General features: G+C 43.9%; 1 protein-coding gene across 2 annotated transcripts in view; it reads left to right on the forward strand.

Moving 5' to 3' along the window:
• GTF2F2 (general transcription factor IIF subunit 2) overlaps window positions 1-11,896 on the forward strand; it is a 66,593-nt gene extending 54,697 nt beyond the window's left edge. For both annotated transcript variants that reach the window (XM_034416316.3, XM_087895601.1), the window contains 3 exons: window positions 521-620; window positions 3,737-3,880; window positions 11,511-11,896. In XM_034416316.3, coding sequence (XP_034272207.1) covers window positions 521-620; window positions 3,737-3,880; window positions 11,511-11,630 — 364 coding nt within the window. In that variant the 3' untranslated portion in view covers window positions 11,631-11,896. The remainder of the gene's footprint in view (window positions 1-520; window positions 621-3,736; window positions 3,881-11,510) is intronic.
• Window positions 11,897-15,065: the final 3,169 nt, after the last annotated feature.

A 15,065-nucleotide genomic window follows, 5' to 3' on the forward strand; every position in this document is an offset into this window, starting at 1 on the left:
AAAATCTTCTAGGGCAGGGGTCTCCAACCTTGGTAACTTTAAGCCTGGAGGAGTCCTCCAGGCTTAAAGTTGCCAAGGTTGGAGACCCCTCTTCTAGGGAAGCTTGCAGTCCCAAAGACTCATATTATCCCCCCAGGTTGATGGCACCAGAGAAATCTTAGGTTTTCTGAACATTTCTCAGACTGTAAAGTGACAATTACTTTGTTCTCGACGCCTTAAAGAGAGATTTTACGGTGCCTGCGTATGCAACACGTTTCTCCGCTGCTTCCACTGAGTTGTTTATCCGTAAGAAATCAATCTTCTCATCTAACAGTCATAACTGTGAAAGGTTTCTTCCTCCTCCTCCTCAGAAAAAAGGCCTCCGAGGCCTAATCCGAAAAGTTATTTTACCCTTGACAAATTTGCTCTTCGATCTGTATTGTTTTACCAACATGTTTTGGACAATCAAAACGATGGGCAGAACTCCTTAAGGTGACACCATTTTTCATGTCCCCTCTGATTTTGCCGTTTCTTCCTTCAGGCTACAGATAGAAGAATCCTCCAAGCCGGTAAGCTGGACAATGCAGCTGGACAAGGCCGTCACCACCAATTACAAACCCGTGTCTAATCATCAATACAACGTGAGTTGCTTCTAACCCTTCCTTCTGCTCCTTCGGCCAACGCTCCATGCCTTCCACGGGTGTGAAAAAGGGTCATAAGTCACTTGTTTTTCCAGTGCCGTTGTAACTTTAAACGGTCACTAAATGAGCTGTTGTCTCTTGCAGAAAACCACGAATAGAACAGAATAGAATAGAATATCGGAATAAAGAAGAGAAGAGAGAAGAGAGAACAGAACAGAACAGAATAGAATAGAAATCGGAATAAAGAAGAGAAGAGAAAAGAGAAGTGAAGAGAGAAGATAATAGAAGATAATTAGAATAGAACAGAAGAGAAGAGAATATTGGAATAAAGAAGAGAAGAGAAGAGAGAAGAGAAGATAGAAGAGAGAACAGAATAGAATAGAATAGAAATCAGAATAAAGAAGAGAAGAGAGAATAGAATAGAATAGAATAGAATAGAATAGAATAGAAATCAGAATAAAGAAGAGAAGAGAAAAGAGAAGTGAATAGAATAGAATAGAATAGAATAGAATAGAATAGAATAGAATAGAATAGAATAGAATAGAATAGAATAGAATAGAATATCAGAATAGAGAAGAGAAGAGAGAAGAGAGAACAGAATAGAATAGAATATCGGAATAAAGAAGAGAATAGAATTAGAATAGAATAGAATAGAATAGAATAGAATAGAATAGAATAGAATAGAATAGAATAACAGAGTTGGAAGGGACCTTGGAGGACATCTAGTCCAACCCCCTGCTTAGGCAGGAAACCCTCCATCACTTCAGACAAATGGTTATCCAACATCTTCTTAAAAACTTCCAGTGTTGGAGCATCCACAACATCTGGAGGCAAGTTGTTCCACTAATGAATTGTTCTCACTTAGTTCTTTTTTAAGACTAAGTGTTCCTTTAAAAAAAAAAAAAGAGTTAAAGCCCCTCCATTCTTATTTCCTTTCTCGGATTCTTTGCTCTGGACAACTGCCCATCGTCCATGGCTTCCTACTAGGCTTGCCCAAATTCGAAATTTGCACTAAGTGGAGAGCTACAAATTGACTGCACACTCGACACATCACACCCCCAATTATTACAATTGTTGTTGTCAAGCACCACTCTGGGGGGGGGTGTCTCCTCCTGTCTGTTTGACAAGCACAGCTTCTTTGGAGACACCTGCTGTGTAGCATTCAGAAGATTGAATTGATCTGCTTGCTTGGTTACAATTCACCTGACGAAATAGCTTCGGTGGCAACTCTAGGCCACCGGATGGAGACGATTCGCAAAAAAATGGATCTGGGTTCGAATTGCCACCGAACCACTCGTCTGCCTGGAGATAACACCTCCGGACACGAGAATAGCCCTGCCTTGGGAGGTGGGTCATTCATTCCCATGGGATTGGAGACACGCTACCTCCAGAGCAGAAACATAATGGTGAATTGAGCTTCTACTGTGGCTTCTTCTAGCCAGCACTTCCTCGACTTAGATGGAAAGTCCTTCATTCCCATTTTAAGCCCTTCTCCTGCAAGATCATTTCGTGCCCTGGCAAGTCCCGCAAAAGAAAGAGATGTCCCAAAAGTGCTTTTTTTTAAAGAGGCAACTGGGCTTTCTTGTTGTTGTTGTTGTTTTCTTTGAAGACGTTTCGCTTCTCATCCAACAAGCTTCTTTGGCTCTGACTGAATGGTGAAGAAGGGAAGGATTTATTGCAGTCGTCTGGTCATCAGCGCTCTCTCTGAGAGTCGTTGATTCCCTTCTCCATTCAGTCAGAACTGAAGAAGCTTCTTGGATGAGAAGCGAAGCATCTTCAAAGAGAAAGAAAGTCCAGTTGCCGCTTGAAAAAAAAGCACTTTTGGGACAACCATGACCTGGAGGGCTGAGAATCTCCAGAGACATTTACGATTAGAGATTTTGAGCAATATAGTGAGATAATTGTCATTCCTTAAGAGAATTGGCTGCTATTACAAAGACATATGAAAATATTGTGGTCCTTGGTGCTCTCTCAGCTTGGTTGTTTTCTTGCAGACATTTCGTTTAAAAATAATTTTATTGAGTTTTTAAGTTTTAAAAACAAAGTAAAGAAAAATACAACAAAAAACAAAAATACATTAAAAACACCTAACAAACATAACATTACATCATATATTATTTTACAGCTTACTGTATCAACATGGATATGTATTCTCTATTTCTTATTCAATCTTTCATCTACGTACTTATATTTACATTAGTATCTATTTACAAAACCATCATCATCCAGTTGACACTGTTTAGCAATTTACACTTCCTAGTTTTAAATTAACATTCCGAATTGTTATTTTGTTTTCTTTTTTCTAACCAATCATATAGTTTATTCCACACTCTATAATATTCCGACTCTTCCCTCTCCTTAATTTCCAGCGTCATCATATCCATTTCTGCACATTGTAGAATTTTTTTCTTGCAGACATTTTATTACCCAACTATGTAACATCTTCAGGGCTATAAAGGGGTGGGGGTGGGGGTAGAGGAGGAGGAGGAGGAGGAATGATGACAGTGGAATCCTTGGTGCTCTCTGAGTATGGTGTTTTCTTGCAGGCGTTTCATTACCAAACTAGAGAATGGCATCAGTGCTAGAAGGGAGTGGGGTTTGTGGAGCAGAGGAAGAGAAGGAGGAAGAGGAGGATTGTGGATTCCTCAGTGGTCTCAGCTTGGTTGTTTTCTTGCAGACATTTCATTACCCAACTAGGTAACATCATCAGGGCTAGAAGGCTTTGTTAGAGCAAGCCCCATTCCTTTCTATCACTGATGATGTTACCTAGTTGGGTAATGGAACGTCTGCAAGAAAATAACCCAGCTCAGAGAGCACCAAGGACTCCACAGTTCAGTCCTTAGCTACAAATATTCTCTTTTGTTGTGTCTTACATTAAAATTGGTTTGTTGTGTCAAGAATGGTTTTGAATGTCACATGATTGGGTTGAATTGCTTGATGGGATCAATTAAACCTTAAAAAAAAAACCTCAGTTCTATCAAAATATCCTAAAATCCCTCTTTGGGCTACCATAAAAGTGAAAGGAATTGGATTATTTTATGTGGTTGCGGTTAAACAACGTTCCCGAACTAGGTTGAAAATATGTCTTTTTCTTCTTCTGTTCTTTCGATTAATAGATCGAGTACGACAAGAAGAAGAAAGAGGATGGAAAACGGGCCCGGGCTGAGAAGCAGCAGGTGCTGGACATGCTATTTTCTGCTTTTGAGAAACACCAGTATTACAACATCAAAGACTTGGTGGATATAACCAAACAGCCAGTGGTAAGTAAATGCTAAGAATAAAAACAGGAGCTGAAACCACAAATAGCTTTATTGGGTGCAATCCCAGAAAACGTAAATGAAAAATATCACAGTTTACTAAAGTATAAGATGACAGTTTCAAGAACAAATTATGTACAGTGTTGGAAAAGAGGAATCGTAGATTTGCATAGAAACCTAGGGCTGGAAGGGGCCTCAAGAGGTCTTGTAGTCCAACCCACCACTGCCCAAGGCAGCAGACTTTATCCCATCCTGGTCAAAGGGTCTGGTGGCTCAGCAGACTGATAGCATTGTGATTAACACCAGCTGTCTGCAATTACTGTAAGTTCGAATCTCGCCAGGCTCAAGGTTGACTCAGCCTTCCATCCTTTCTAAGGTAGGTGAAATGAGGACCCAGATTGTGGGGGCAATAAACTGACTTTGTATAAATATACAAAAGGATGAAGGCTATTGCTTAACGCATTGTAAGCCCCCCTGAGTCTCCAGAGAAGGGCGGCATATAAATCAAATAAAAAAATAAAATAAAAAAATGAATGTTTAATCTTTTCTTGAAAACCTCCACAATTTATGGAGGCAACTTCTGTTCCACTGATAGTTCTAGCTGTCAGGAATCTTCTCCTTAGTTCTAAGTTGGATCTCTCCTTGTTAAGCTTAAGAGATATTTTTTAAAATGCTCAGATTTAATCTGAAAAAGAGATTCGACCTGGAAATAAGGAGGAATTTTCTGACGGTGAGAACAATCAACCGATGGAACAGAAGTTGCCTTCGGAAGTTGTGGGAGCTCCCATCACTTGGGAGGCTTTGAAGAAGAGACTGGGCTGCCATCGGTCAGAAATGGCAGAAGGCCTGAAGTGGCACGCGGAGCCATGTCGTCTGGCACATGCGGTGTAGCCCGTTCCTCTTCCGCATTTCTGGCGCGCATGTGTGCACGACGATCAGCTGGCCTTCATGCGTGCAGCAGTGCTGGAAACTGGAAGAGCAGGTTTTCCGTTTTCCTGCGTGAGCATGTGTGCCGCTGATCGTCGTGCACGCGTGCATGCCAGTAACCAGAAGACTTAACTGGCCACCGTGCGTGCCCATGCTGGAAAACGGAAGTTCATTTTCGGGCGTGCGCATGTGCCCTGGGCAGTTCCTCTTCCGGGTTGCGGGCCAGACGAGTGTGCACGCTCCCTTTTTGGCACTGACGGTTCGCCATCCCTGGTTAAATGTTTCCTGTCTGAGCAGACGTCCAACGTCCCCCACCAACTCTGTTATTCTGATAAGAGAAGTAACTTTAAACAAGAGTCACATTCTGTAAATCTCCTTGCAGTCCAGGGGACTCTCAAGAGCCTCCTCCAGCACCCTCATTCGAAAACGCCTGTAGATGATCGTTCCCCCGTGTCATCTACTTTCACAGGTGGGGAAAGTTCATCCCCACAACTTAACAGTTGACAAAGAGATCTCTACAGGGGGTTCATTCTGTCGTTGCCTCCAGTGACCTCGGCTTAGTTGCACCGTCTTATTTTGCATCCATCCACTTGCCTCTCCTGCGTTGAAGGGTGTGGTGTCCCAGGCCCAAGTAGGTATTGTCAGACGCAATCAGTTCGAAACAAACAGACAGCTGAGAATTAACTCATTCTCAGCGTATTCCAAACTAATTCAAAACAAATTCTTCGTAACACAGTTCTTCAGCCTTGTCACCAACCTTGGTCTAATTAGGCAACCTGCCAAAGGCTTTTCTTGGCAAAAGTTCAGGAACAGAAGAGGCCGACAAGAAATAAATGCAGCAAGACAAGAAGCAAATCTATCAACGTTGTTTTCCGACAAAGAGCCTAAGAGCCGTTGCTGGTCTTTTAAGCCTTATGGGAGGGGCCAATCATCTCTTGGCCTTACTCCTGAGTCGTCCTCTCTGCTTTAGCTGCTCCTGCCTTCTGGCAGCTCTTCTCATACGTGCGCTAGGAACAGGCTCCTCCTGTTCCTCTGCCTCTCTACTGTCAGCCTCTGGAGGCTCCGGAGCCCGCACCTCACTCCCCGATGGCCCTGGCCCCATCTCTGCCTCCGACGCAGAGCCCTCATCCGGGCCTTCTCCAGCTTCCAGGACTGGCCCATGTTCTTCCTCAGCCTCATCGCTGTCTGACTCTGCTGTCAGCTCCACAGGCTGCGGGCGGACCACAACAAAGGGTGTGGAGTAGCTGTTTAGGAATCTGTCGCTATATATTGAAATGTTTCTCCCGCAGCTGTGAGCCGTTGCTCTGGAGAAGCCGAGCCGTAGATATTTATTTTATTTCTAGACACTGAACAGCGGCTCTCAGCCTCCCCTCCGGCAACTCCTGTTCAAACTCCTTCGCCTCCTACAAAACTGAGAAGCTACTAATTGTTTTCTTTCTCCGTGACAGATGTTGGTTTTGCTCCTCTCTACAGGAAGGCAAGAAAAGAGGAGAATATTGACGCAGAAGCCGGGAGTTGGTGTGGGAGGGATTTGAGTGGATGGAGTAAATTTTAATGGATTTAATTTTTTCATGGCTAGAGAAAGGGAACGTTAATTTCGGAGGATAAAACAGAGACAAAGATTAATAAAGTCTGTCGTATTCTGAGTTCTCCCAATTTCCCACCTGTCTCTCTCTTGACTGACTCTTGGGAAGGAGGCATGCCGTCACTTGTCTCCGTCATGAATTTTACGCATTGTGTCATACACCTAGTCCACAACCGAGCCCAGAATTTGTTTTGACAAGTGGGGAAAAAAAATTTGGTTCGGCGGATTCTGTCCCATTTTACGAGCTTCCTTGCCACATTTGTTAAGTGAATCCCTGCCGTTGGGAAGTTATAGTCGCCGGTCGTTAAGCGAATCCAACTTTCCCCATGGACTTCACTGGTTGGTTGGAAGGTCGCAAAAGGGGATCGTGTGACTCCGTATTGTGGCCCATACACGGCCTGTGCAACTAGTAGCTGATTCAGACAGTGAGGAGGCTGATGTGGTGCTGTGCCAGCAGCCTGTGCAGCTGGCACTCGAGTCAGACAGTGAGGAGGCTGGAGAAGATGTGGTGCCAGAGGCGGGGACTCAGCCAGGGCCTTCAGAACCTCCAGAAGCTCCCTTAAGTGAAGAGGAAGAAGAGGAGGAGCCTCTTCTCAATGCACGGGCGCGCAGAGCTGCCAAAAGGCAGGAGTGGCTCCTCAGGAGGAGGTCTCCTCGAGAGTAAGGCTTGGGGCTAATTTGGCCATTCCCTTAGCTTATTTAAGGAAGGACGACGACTGAGGCAATTTGCAGGGAACAACTTCGTTCACATACCTTCCTGTCTTGTCTTGCTTATCTTATCAGCTTCCTGCAAATTGCTCCTGGGCATTCTGCCAACTGCAGTAACCTTTCAGATATTATTCTTTGAATTCTTGGCGGCTGTTAATGCAGTTAATTAACAGCCGTTGTTGTAAAAGACTGATTTATTTATTAAACCAAGGTTTGAACAGACTTTGCATGTGCTGCGTCCTTTGGGATCCACAGCTGTGGCAGAACACTCCGGGACTCTGCGACTGTCATAAATACGAGTCAGTTGCCAAGCGCCTGACTTTTGATCCCGTGACCACGGGGGATGCTGCGATGGTCGTAAGAGTGAAAAACGGTCCTAAGTCACTTTTTTCAGCGCCGTTGTTAACTTCGAAGAGTCAGTAAATGAGCTGTTGTAAGTCGAGGACTTGCCTATATGTGGTATCCACAGAACGTCTTCAGAAGTTCTTAAGAGTTCAAGGTGCGGCTGTGGTGTCGGCAACGCTTGGGGCTTCCCACTGGGGTTCTGTGAGGCAAGCCGAGCTGTTAGCAAAGCGAGACCTTCTTGAGGCTAAAAATGTGCCTGTGGAACTACCGACCACTGGAGTTAAAACAGCTCTTTTCTGCTAAAACTCTCCAAAATGCATCTCCCCCCATTTGGCTTCTGGAGTTGAGAATGTTCCTGATCTGCTTTGGCAGTGATGATCCTTTTTAACATCGGTAGTAACGGATGAAGGATCCTGAGAACTTAGGATAAAGGGTGGACGAGGGCTAGAGCGACCGCTGGGGAAGTTGTATGGCTGGTGTGTAGCCTTGGCTTGTTGGGCCGGGTGGGAGGAGGGAAGGTTGTTTGGGGCACTTGAGGACATTCTCAGTCTTCGGTTGTTCCTCCATGTCTGGAATTGCCATCCGATATCTCAGTAGGAGCCCATGTGAGGCCATCCCTTCCTCTTCCCATGGTCTTCTGTCTTCATCATCCGTGGCCCTTGAGGTCATGGGTGACTCCTTCTCTTTCTCCTTCCTCCCTTCTTCTTCTTCTTCTTCTCCTCTTCCTTCTCTTTTTCCTTCCTTTCTCCCTCTCCCCTTCTCCTCTTTTTCCTTCCTTCTCCTTCCTCTCCTTCTCCTTCTTTTTCTTCTCCTCCTCCTCCTCCACCTTCTCCTCTGTCTCCTTCTCCTCTTTCTCCTTCCTCCCTGTTCCTCCTCCTCCTCCTCCTCCTTCTCCTTCCTTCTCCTTCTCCTCCTCCTCTTCTTCTTCTTCTCCTTCCTCCCTTCTCCTTCCTCCTCCTCCTCCTCCTCCTCCTCCTCCTCCTCCTCCTCCTCTTCTTCTTCTTCTTCTTCTTCTTCTTCTTCTTCTCCTCTTCCTTTTTTTCCTTCCTTTCTCCCTCTCCCCCTTCTCCTCTTTTTCCTTCCTTCTCCTTCCTCTCCTTCTCCTTCTTTTTCTTCTCCTCCTCCTCCTCCACCTTCTCCTCTGTCTCCTTCTCCTCTTTCTCCTTCCTCTCTTTTCCTCCTCCTCCTCCTCCTTCCCCTTCTCCTTCTCCTTCTTCTTCCTCCCTTCTCCTTCCTCTCCTCCTCCTCCTCCTCCTTCTTCTTTTTCTTCTTCTTCTTCTTTCTCCTCCTTCTCCTTCTCCTCCTCCTCCTTCTTCTTTCCCCTTCTTCTTCCTCTTCTTCCTCCTCTTTCTCCTTCCTCCCTTCTCCTTCTTCTCCTTCTCCTTCCTCTTCCTCTTCCTCTTTCTCCTTCCTCCCTTCTCCTTCTCCTCCTCCCCCTTCTCCTTCTCTTTCTCCTTCCTCCCTTCTCCTTCTCCTTCCTCCTTTCTTCTCCTCCTCCTCCTCCTTTTCCCACTAGTGCAGGCTGATCCTATTGTTTTCTAAATCAACTTGAGTGTGGATCCATTAGTTGTGACAGAGACATAAATCTAAGCAAGTGATAAATACAAGTCTACTTATTAAGTATACGTTTTACTCAAAGCACACGGTTGCAGCTCCAACATCTTTAAATTGGAACATTCCTCCTCTGGAAAGTACATTTTCTTCTAACTATAATTTTTTCCTGCTTGGCGAGGCCAGGCAATTGAAATGTCCTTTAATTAATCAGTTCCTCTTAATTAATGGTTTCATCACATTGTTTCTGTCTTTCCTTTTCTTTGATAACGGCAAAAGCCTATTTGACTACAGAAGAAAACAGAAGTAGAGGAAACCAGTCATTAGAGAGGGAGAGAGGGAGAAAGGGAGGGAGGGAGGGGGAGACGGAGAAAGGGAGGGAGAGGAAGAGAGAGGAAGAGAGAGAAAGGGAGAGAGGGGGAGGGAGAAAGGGGTGGGGAAGAAAGAGGGACAGAGAGAGGGAGAAAGGGAGGGAGGGAGAGAGGGTGGGGAGAAAGAGGGAGAAAGGGAGGGAGAGGGGAGAAAGGGAGAGAGGGTGGGGAGAAAGAGGGAGAAAAGGAGGGAGAGGGAGGGAGAAAAAGAGAGGGAGAGGAGAAAGAGGTGGGGAAGAAAGGGACAGAGGGAGAAAGTGAGGGAGAGAGAAAGAGAGGGAGGGAGAAAGGGAGGGAGAGAGAGGGGAGAAAGAGGGTGGGGAGAAAAAGGAAGAGGGTGGGGAGAAAGAGGGAGAAAGGGAGGGAGAGAGGGAGGGAGGGAGAGAAAGGTGGGGAAGAAAGAGGGACAGAGAGAGAGGGAGAAAGGGAGGGAGAGAGGGGGAGAAAGGGAGGGAGAGGGAGAAAAGAGGGAGAGGGAGAAAGAGAGGTGGGGAAGAAAGAGAGGAAGAGAGGGGGGAGAAAGGAAGGGAGAGAGAGGTGGGGAAGAAAGAGAGAGGAAGAGAAAGAGAGGGAGGGAGAGAGAGGAAGAGAGAGAGAGGGAGGGACTATTTAAAGGACAAGGACCTATGAGAATCAGTAATTCCCAGTCCTGCTGAAATTAGAATAAGAGAGTTGGAAGAGACCTTGGATGCAGTACTCCAGGTGTGGCCTTACTAAGGCTTTACGGAGTGCTATTAGTTACCACCCTTGATCTCGATTGTCCGGTTTCTCCTTTGAGAGGATCCTTTTCTGTTCTTGCTCACCGAAATTTTTTATTTGGGGCTGACTCAGGTGGTCAGTTGCTGCCCCCTCGTGGGGATTGTTGCAATATTTGGAGATTGCCTTTAGTCTTTTAACTGCTTTCTTCAAAGAGCTTTAAATATTTGGAGAGCCTGGCATCCCGAGACACACAGAATTCGCACATCTGAAGTCTTTTTCTGCTTTGAATCTGCAACTATTCTGGAAACCAGCAGAGGAAGTGCTTACAATGAAGATCCAGCTGGCTTCTATTAAGCCAGATGTTAAAGAGATTTATATCTGGCTTCATCATCATTATTTTAGCTGCTGCCTATCCATTGCAGGCAGGATGGAGGATAATAGAAACAATCCTATTCTCATTATTAAAGAAAAATACAGCTAGTTCCCATTAAAAATTGTGCAAACATGTAATTGGTTTATTGTCCATTTAAAAAAAATATTAAGAGATATCTCAATTTTAAATGGAAAAGACATTCAACCTACAGGAGAACTAAGGAGAAATTTCCTGACAGAGCAATCAACAGCTTGCCTCCAGAAGTTTTGGGTACTCCAACACTGGAGATTTTAAAGAAGAGATTGGACAACCCTTTGTCTGAAATTATATAGGGTTTCCTGCCTGATCAGGGGGTTGGAGTAGAAGACCTCCAAGTTCCCTTCCAACTCTGGTATTCTGTAATTTTTAATGCAGTAAATATCAACATATAGAATATAGAACAGAATAATGGAGTTGGGAGGGACCTTGGAGGTCATCTAGTCCAACCCTGTCAAGCAGGAGACCCTATGCCATTCCAGACAAGTGGTTGTCCAACCTCTTCTTAAAAATCTCCAGTGTTGGAGCATTCACAACTTCTGGTGGCAAGCTGTTCCACTGGTTAATTGTTCTCACTGTTAGGAAGTTTCTCCTTAATTCCAGGTTGCTTCTCTCTGTGATGAGTTTCCATCCGTTGCTTCTTGTCGGGCCTTCTGATTCTTTGGAAAATAAACTGACACACACACCCTCTCCTCTCTGTGGTAGCAATAACGGTTTAATAGCTTGTGTCCACAGCTGGTACATAATTATGGGTGGTTTGAGTGAAGTTTATATCCTGTTGATAATTGATAATGAGCTCACCCGCTTCAATGCGGGTATACAAAACCCTTTTTCTCTACTTCCTTTCCCCCACCTCCATTAAATTCAGAGGAAAAAGAAAAATGAATTAAGCTCCACCTTCAACTTGGTGTAAATGTATGTCTTTTTGAAGGGAGATTATCCTTGGGGTCTGGAATAGGGGATACGGTTGGATTCAACGTAAAGTATATCCTGTGCTCATACTATGTTGTTCAGTCCATCTCTCTTGCTTTCTTTCAGATCTATTTAAAGGAAATTTTGAGAGAAATTGGCATCTACAATTTTAAGGGGCCGCACAAAAGTACTTGGGAGCTTAAGCCTGAATACAGGCATTATCAAAATGAAGATAAAAGCGATTAGCAGCCAGGAAGCCAACAACGTTTGAAGAAAAAAAAAAATCCCTCACCATTAAAAAAGTACGTTTTTCTAATCAGCCCGTCTTCCTTGCTTTAAAAAGATTTTTTTTCTGGAAAGCTACCTAATTTTTTTTGTGGTATGTTTTATTGCATACAAATTATTTATAGAATAAACTTGTATTTGGGTTTTTAACATATGGCCTTTTCTTGTAACTTCTTGCATTTTATAAAAATATAATCATGTTAATAAAATTGAGAAGTTTTATTTAATCCCGGGTTGAATTTATCCTATTACGACTAGCCTCTTGAACAATAGAGAAATCTGATAATATTTTAAAGACGAATGAATACATTTATTCTGCAAATTGTTTACCTTTAGGGACCCAAGTTACACTTGTGTTGTTGTTGCAAATGACACAGCTACGCCTTTGAAAACTGTTTTCCAAGAACGTACCATGGGATGGGAGAATAACCTTTGCATGCTTGTTTATCAGAATAATTAGAAGTGGGACACATTTTCAGTTGACCATAAGTAGTTTGTGAAGTTTCCGAAAGATGCCCTAATTAATTCATGAGCCATGAGCCGAACTTCAAAAGAAATACAGTCATTTATTAGGAGCACCATTTCGGCAATATTTGGATGCAGTTAGAACTAATCCCACGTAGATTTACGTTCCCCTGTGACCCTGTCTCTCCCCTCCTCTCTGGCCATGTCATAAATCACAATCTCCAATTAACCACTTTGGCTGGCTGTGAAATCCAACACCCTCCTTCTGATTGCGGTCAGGAAGAATGTATGGAATGCACTTCAGTTCTCCCTCCCTCCTGCTCATGGCAACTTGAAAGCTTTGCAAGTTGACATTCGGCTCCCCTCACTTCCCGAGGGCGACCTGCGCAAAGCAAAACAATTTGAGTACAGATGCAAAGCTTTAGAATAAGCCAAGTAGAAGAAACTTTGTGTATAGACATATAGCTGATAGTGAAAGGAAGGGGGGGGGGGAAAATAACAGAATTGCAAAAGCAGACAATTCCGGACATAATCCAATGTTCTGTTTCCATTGAGAACCACAAATCATCTGGTGTTTCTCTTGCAGTCTTTAGAATTAGTTGTGGGACGGTGGTGAAACTTAGTACATTGAATAACAGAGTTGGAAGGGACTTCAGAGGTCTTCTAGTCCAACCCCCTGCTCAAGCAGGAAACCCTATATCATTTCAGACAAGTGGCCGTCCAGTCTCTTCTTAAAAGCCTCCAGAGATGGAGCCCCCACAGCTTCTGGAGGAAAACCATAATTGTCCTCACTGTCAGGAAATTTCTCCTTAGTTCTAGGTTGCTTCTCTCCTTGATTAGTTTCCACCCGTTGCTTCTTTTCCTGCCTTCTGGTTCTTTGGAGAATAGCCCCCTCTTCTTTGTGGCAGCCTCTCAGATATTGGAACACTGCTGTCATGTCACCCGTGGTCCTTTTTTTCTCTAGATTAGCCAAACCCGAATCCTGTAACCAAGCCAGGATGGGAAGCCACCATATCTGGTTTCCAGGAGTGGGTGTGCTTCAGAAGCTTTTATCCCTCCAAGTCCTTGCTTCCTTTGTTTTGCTGATTGACCAAAGTGGCAGCTAGTCTTGCTTTGTTGATTTGCAAAAGTCTTCTTTTCTTTCTTTAAGGACTTGGTTTCTCCTTATCTATCTCCCTAAGGCAGGGGTCTCCAACCTTGGCAACTTTAAGACTTGTGGACTTCAACTCTCAGAATTCTTTGCTGGCTGAGGAATTCTGAGAGTTGAAGTCCACAAGTCTTAAAGTTGCCAAGGTTGGAGACCCCTGCCCTAAGCATTTATTAAGTACCTGCTTCATTTTTGGGGATGTCAGCTTCAGCCAAGCCTCACAAGGGCTACCATGATTGAGTTGGCACTTCCCCCATTTATAGGATACCTCGGCTTCCATTGCGAGAGATGCCCTCAAGGCAAAATGATTGGAGATGATGATGGGTCACGTAGCAAAATCTTCACAGCTAATAAATAGATCAAATATATCAGGACTCTATAAGGCAGAGTCAAGTGACTTCCCAACCCACATTCATTAACAGCCAACATCACATCAATTTTTGTAAACATTGGTGTCTCAAGTAGGACCTTCTCAACACTGGTCTGGCTGAAGACCATCGATGTAGGAACATTTCTCCATAATCTTCCCTTTCGGCTAGAGACAGAAAGTGTTTGTTTGTTTGTTTATTGGTTCGATTTATATGCCGGCCTTCTCCGGAGACTCAGGGCGGCTTACAATGCATTAAGCAATAGCTTTCATACTTTTGTATATACCTGCTTAGTAGGGCTTTCGGGCCCCCCCTAAACGGGGTTCTTTTTTATACAAAGTCAGCTTATTGCCCCCACAATCGGGTCCTCATTTTACCTACCTCGGAAGGATGGAAGGCTGAGTCAACCTTGAGCCTGGTGAGATTCGAACCTGCAGTAATCGCAGGCAGCTGGTGCTACTTAAGAGCACTTTAGTCTGCTGCACCACCAAGACTCTTTTTGAGAAGAAAGGTAGAAAACTGGGTGCCGAAGCCGGTTTTAAAAAGAGAAAAAAAAAAACTCTCTTCCAGATTCTTGATGAAAGATCAGATCAGCAAGAAGCTAGATTAAAAACTCCAGGAAGCTGCGACTTCACAAATCCTTACAAAACAGGAAGACAGTATAGCTAGAAACACAAAAGATCAGCCTTTTTTATTGGAGCAGATTTATTGTCTCTCATACAGCAATCTTAATTGTTGCCAGACAGGTTCGTCATGCATTGTGTGTTTTTTTGTTTTTGTTTTACTGGAAGCTTTTGAGGCGTTGTTGTGTGTAGTTTGTGTACTCTTTTCCTGCATATTTATCTTTCAAGAGGTTCAACAAGCAGCTGCGATTCAAACAACTCTGTATTTTTTTAAAATTATGTTTTGCACGTAGCTTTCAAGTTTGTAGGTAATTGTTAAGGCAACTGATTTTTTTTAAAAAAGTAAAAGTTTGATTCTACGACTTAAGAAAATTTTGCGTTTCCTGTTAAAGGGGGGATATTTGTCTAGCCGCAGGCCTCGAGGACCCCAAAGTTGGTACAATAAAATTGGTTTCGCCTTTTGCTCCTCAGAAAGGGGCACAAGCTGTGGGATCCATCCCACCCCTTTCAGATATGATGGGCTTAAGGATGCAAGGCAAAGGGAGATGATGATTACCTTGAAACCACTAGAATAGGTTGAATTCCTGAGAGACACTTGAGGCCTGCAGCCTTACAGATAGAGATTTTTTGATAGCTGTCTTTCTATGACAACACTTACAAAATAAGCTATTGAGATCAAATCTCCTTTTATGGGTAAATCTGCATCACACAGCAACACTTCAACTGGACCAAAACCTCCCTGGCTTTGTCTCCAATTATCTTCCCCAATAAAAGAGCTAATAAAACCAAGGAT

The sequence above is a fragment of the Pantherophis guttatus genome, chromosome 5, assembly GCF_059756535.1.
Source record: "Pantherophis guttatus breed Tessera chromosome 5, ASM5975653v1, whole genome shotgun sequence".
Classification (NCBI taxonomy): domain Eukaryota; kingdom Metazoa; phylum Chordata; class Lepidosauria; order Squamata; family Colubridae; genus Pantherophis; species Pantherophis guttatus.